The following is a 5594-nucleotide window of genomic DNA, read 5'->3' on the forward strand; positions in this document are numbered from 1 at the left end:
CGTATGCAGATTAGCTTGTCATGTGAGGTACCAAGGTCACGAAAAAAGTTTCCATTCGACCCTTGACATCTTCGCAATGCCCGGTGTAGCTGCAATTTTTATGCTACCCCCTGAGGAAAACCGCTATAGTGTTCTGTCGTCCGGAGTGAGTTCTAAAAGATGTGTTCTAAGAGATAAACGAGTTATGTACATATTCTTTACATTCTTTTTAGTGGAGCCTCGCCCCCGAAAAGTAGAACAAACAGGGTGGGAAATGTACAGAGAAGGACACTGACAGTGAGTTGGTCATGGATCACACATCGTGTTGTCGCTATCTGACTGCATAGCCGTACACTGAGACAGGGGGATGCGTTTACTTGGAACGCTTATATGTGGTAGGCTCAGGGAATTCTTGAAAACCACTTTCTCAGATGATGTATTGTATTGTACAGTACAGTAAAATACAATACTGTACTGCACTGTACTGCAGTATATTGATTTTCGGTCTTTCTTTTTTCTTCCCACGCCCCGCTCTCTCCAACATGATTATGCGTGGTGAAGGGTGTTGTGTATGTATGTATGTATGTATGTGTGTATGTGTGTGTGTGTGTGTGTGTGTGTGTGTGTGTGTACGCGCATGTGTATGTGTGAATGTGTGTGCGTGTGATGTGTGTGTGTGTGCGTGTGTGTGTGTGTGTGTCTATGCGTGCGTGTGTTTTTTGTACTGTAGCGTGTTTTGTGTGTGTGTGTGTGTGTGTGTGTGTGTGAGAGAGAGAGAGAGAGAGAGAGAGAGAGAGAGAGAGAGAGAGAGAGAGCCTATGCGTGCGTGTGTTTCTTGTGCTGTAGCGTGTTCTTATTTTCTTTCCTTCAGTTTTTCTTTCCTTCTCCCCCCCCCCCCCCCCTCTCTCTCTCTCTCTCTCTCTGGTCTTGAGAAAAAAAAAATATATATATATATATTTAGAGAGAGAGAGAGAGAGATAAGCTTACATAAATAAATAAATAAATAAATAAATAAATAATTATGATATAAAAAACGTAGTGGTAATGAAAATAATAATAAAATAATAACTTGATAATAATGATAAATAAATAAATAAGACAACAATGATGATAAATAAGCAAATAAATGTAAACTGACAGGCAGGTAATCAGTAAAACACGACCATACTTTCGTTCTGCTGCTGACTAAACGCATTGGAATGTGCTGCTGGTCAAGGCGTGTAGCGTGTATTCGATGTGACTGAACGCAGTGACACCTCACTGATAAACTGAAAGTGAAACTCATGGAAGCATCAGAATTTGACTCAAATAAGCGTTAAAGGTGAGGTGCGTAGTAAAATGTTTTTCATAACTGCATATTTCTTGCGTTTTGAAAAATTCCTTTTTTTTTTTTTTTTTTTTTACTAATATGCATATTACGAGACAGGGAAGCAGACATTTTCTCCGGTCATTCAAAATGACCTGTAGCGGAAGCATGTCTGTATTCACCTGAGTGTATGTTCTCCAGGTCTAAGTTCCTCAAGCTCCATGTTCCCCCACTACCCTCCCGCCATCCGCCCCCACATACACACACCAAAGTAGGTCGGTCTATGTTTCCCAGGATCTATATTCCTCCAGGTCTATGCCCCCCGCCCCCAACCCCCCCAGCTCCCCCACCCCCACCCCCCCCACTGGTCAGCAGTTATCAGGATTATCATCTAAGCAAGCTGAAATAAGTTCCTCCTTTTCTGTTGTCAAAGGAAACGCTAAGAATATTGTTTCTGTTGAAATAAATTCTTCTTTGTTTTACGTATTCAGTGATTATAGTCACTCTCAAAATACATCAGTGAATCCCAGCACAGAGAAGCAAAGCTGTGATTAATTTGAAAATTCGACACAAGTGATCGTTTTCTGTGTTAAAAATGATAATGTCCTTGGCAGATGTGCAAGAACCTTTACGAGACGTATACCAAGAGATGAGATTCTACCCAGAAGGCGAGAAGAAAGCAGCCCAGGAATTATCAGTTTCTCTGGCACATTGGCAGGTACTGTAGTATTTACATCATGACGAAAATGTGTATGCTGGATATAATTTAGTATTATAATAACTGTATGATAAACTAAAAGTTCTCTTTGTAGAATTATTTTAAATTTCCTGTTAAAAAAATAGTAAAGTGTCGTGTATGCCATTCAAGAGAAAGTTGTTTTGAAGAATATGAAATATACTTGAAAACTAACACTACTTTCTTCTGCGTAATCACACACACACACACACACACACACACACACACACACACACACACACACACACACATACACACACACACACACACACTGTGAAGCACAACGATCATGCATGTAGCTGGAGAGTGGCTCAGGCGTTTCCAGAAACTCTCAGGTTCCTTCACCGTGTTTGTGTTTTACAGATTGACTTTGTGAAGCCACAGGGAGAGGCTGTGAAGAGAGTCATTCGACTTCTGAAATTCTGGAAAAAGGTGAAGGCCCACTCCTATCCCCTCACCACCCCCACCACCCATTTTCTCTTTTCTCTGGCTATCTGTAGCGTGTTTTTGGCGGTAGATAAACAAACACCAAACGATTTTGTTTACGGCGAAACCAACAGACACCCAATTACGATCAATTCTGCTACGCAGTGTATACAATATTGATTAAAGCTTGCTTTCCTGGAAGAAAATACGCTGTCTTGTTAAGTATTGATATACTCAACGCTACTCCATCTCGATGCTGTAGGCAAAAAAAAAAAATAAATAAGTGGGTTACCAATGTACGAACATGTCTTTTTAGATATGGATATGGGCATGTGTGGCTCAGTTAAGACGTATGAAATGTCGAGTTATTAATTTATTCATGACTTTCACCAAAGACCGTAATCGACTTTAATCGGCACAATTGGCAAATCCATATTTTAGACAAATGAAAGGGTTCAAAAGTAATCTTTGCTCACTACGACTTTGCTTTTCGAGAGACCATATCTATATGTTGTCAAATACCCTTCAGTTAGGGACCTTGACCTGTAATGAATAAACCATTCATTCTTTCTTTCTGTTTGTCTGTCTGTCTGTCTGTCTGTCTGTTTCATCCTCACCTAATCTCTATGTAATTGAACGCTGACTACAGGACTCGTACAATCCTTCTTTTTTCAGAAAAAATTGATGGTCACAGATTTGTTTTGCTGGTGTGTGTTTGTGTGTGTGTGTGTGTGTGTGTGAGTGAGTGAGTGAGTGTGCGCGCGCGCGCATTCTTTTGTTGTTTTTCAATTTAGAAAAACTAAAAGGAAACACTTAGCGGAAATCATATCATCACAATCGGGTATTTCTGGCATATTATTTTGTTGTGTGGATTCTATTGAGATGATTATTACATTAAAAAAAAAAAAAAAGTTCGTTGTTTACCGACATCAGTTAGTTTTGAGTCTTGGGGCATGGATGTCATAAGAAATAATGTGTTAGATGTAGGATCAGTATGAACCCTAAGTCGATAGTTTTGTGTCTTGCTCCACGAAGTGTTTGGAAGAGAGTGAGAGATAGGCTAAAAATTAGGCACACGCGCTACAATTCAAACCATTTGATGTTCAGTGCCTGCAAGGTGCTGGGCTGTGAGTGACAGACTTTATGCTGACTGACCAGGAAAGGGAGGTGGACATTCGCTCCTACACGCTGGAGCTACTGACCATCCATGAAGCCCGGGCCATGGGCTGGGCCGTGGGCACAAACGACCTGTTCCGTAAAGTGCTGACTCTCCTGGCGCACTGTCGCTCTATCAGGGTGGCTTTTAGTGACAACTACAGAAGTGCCGACTACATGCGGTACGTGACTCGTTCTTCTTTTTCTTTTCTTTTCTTTTTTTTTTTTTTTCTTTTTTTTTTCTTTTTTTCCCCTACCACATTATCTGCACCGATTTCAGTGGTTTTACTCCCACGCCACTCATTGACTGATTGATTGATTGATATGGATACTTATATAGCGCCTATCCTCGGTCAGACACCAAGCTCTAAGCGCTTTACAAACACGGGGTCATTTGCACAACAGGCTACCCTACCTGGGAAGAGCCGACTGAAGGCTGCCATTGTGCGCTTATCATTCGTTTCCTGTCATTCAATCAGATTTTAGGCACGCATACATACACACTCAGACAAACATGTAACATTTAACATTTTACGTGAATGACCGTTTTGTTTATTTACCCCGCCATGTACGCAGCCATACTCCGTTTTCGGGGGGTGGGGGTACATGCTGGGTATGTTCTTGTTTCCATAACCTACCGAACGCTGGCATGGATTACAGGATCTTTAACGTGCGTATTTGATCTGCGTGCGAAAACACACGAAGGGGGTTCAGGCACAAGCAGGTCTGAACATATGTTGACCTGGGAGATCGGAAAAATCCCCACCCTTTTCCCACCAGGCGCCACTGAGATTTGAACCCGGGACCCTCAGATTGAAAGTTCAACGCTTTAACCATTCAGCTATTGCGGCCATTCCGAGTCCCCAGCACAAGGTTGGCCACAACCGGCTTCGTCTGTCGCAGTCGCAGCGTCGGCAGTCCCCAGGGAACCATGGATGTTTAGGTTGTCATTGGCTGCTTGCTTCTGTTTGAAAAAAGAGGAAGGAAATCCCCGGGCCTTCCCTTGTTTAATTAATCCTTTCAGAAACGGCCAAAGAGGTCAGTGAATTGCATGGTCTGTGTTGAGTGTCTGACGAAAACAGGGAAACAAACATCAGGGATACATCTGGACATTCTAGGGTCTCCCCCACCCCCACCACCCCCTCTCATCGACCACCGATCCCCAACCCCCACCCCCACCCACCACCCACCCTCACATATCCTTCTCCCGCCTTCTGCTTCGTGAGAGTCAGTGGTGCCAATGGTTTTGGCATCATAGGGTGATGCGGTTGAGATTCATTTCATTTCCAGGGAGCAAGGCCGATGTTACAAATCTGAGAACTGTTAGGGTGATGAGAACTGAAGTCCCCCAAAATTCTGCAAACGAAATCCACTCTGACAGGCACAGAATACATATGCATGTACTCAAGGCCCGACAAGCGCGTTGGGTTATGCTGCTGACGGGCATTTGTCTAGCAGATGTGGTGTAGCGTATATGGATGTGTCGGAACGCAGTGACGCTTCCTTGAAAAACTGAAACTGAAACTGAAACCACGCTTGTAAAAGACCTTGACCTATCAACGTTAGATGTAAGTGGAAACTGACTCTCTACAGCGTCACAACATACCACAGCACTGACTCTTTACAGTGTCACATCATACCACAGCACTGACTCTTTACAGTGCCACATCATACCACAGCACTGACTCTTTGCAGTGCCACATCATACCACAGCAGAAAGATTGAACATCGAGGACGATTTAGATGTAATCTAATTTGCCATGAATTAATAATGAAATCATGTAAAGAAACTGATTAATAGTGTATGAACTTATTTCAAACTCAGTAAGGCATTCGGCTTGAGGGGGTGGAATCATCGCTGTTTTCATTGATTGTTCTTTTTTTCTTATTGTTTTCACACACAAAACACACCCCTGCGATTCTTACCTCCTACCCACCCCCTTCCTGTATATAGTCGCGTGTGTGTGTTAAAACATTGGGAAGGTGATTGGT

The 5594-nt window shown here is 42.6% G+C and overlaps 1 protein-coding gene across 1 annotated transcript; it reads left to right on the forward strand.

The window, feature by feature from the left end:
- Positions 1-330: 330 nt before the first annotated feature.
- LOC143285600 (2'-5'-oligoadenylate synthase 2-like) lies at positions 331-4545 on the forward strand. The gene is made up of 5 exons (XM_076592995.1): positions 331-374; positions 1900-2003; positions 2385-2453; positions 3606-3784; positions 4506-4545. Exons 1-5 carry the CDS (start codon positions 347-349, stop codon positions 4543-4545), a joined length of 420 nt encoding a protein of 139 aa, XP_076449110.1. The 5' UTR covers positions 331-346.
- Positions 4546-5594: the final 1049 nt, after the last annotated feature.

The sequence above is a fragment of the Babylonia areolata genome, chromosome 9, assembly GCF_041734735.1.
Source record: "Babylonia areolata isolate BAREFJ2019XMU chromosome 9, ASM4173473v1, whole genome shotgun sequence".
NCBI classification, from domain to species: Eukaryota; Metazoa; Mollusca; class Gastropoda; order Neogastropoda; family Buccinidae; genus Babylonia; species Babylonia areolata.

Coding starts and splice junctions, on each gene's coding strand:
- LOC143285600 (XM_076592995.1), top strand. CDS start 347: ATGCGTTTACTTGGAACGCTTATATGTG. Junction 2,004..2,384: donor TTTCTCTGGCACATTGGCAG/GTACTGTAGTAT, acceptor TGTGTTTTACAG/ATTGACTTTGTGAAGCCACA. Junction 3,785..4,505: donor AGAAGTGCCGACTACATGCG/GTACGTGACTCG, acceptor CGTCTGTCGCAG/TCGCAGCGTCGGCAGTCCCC.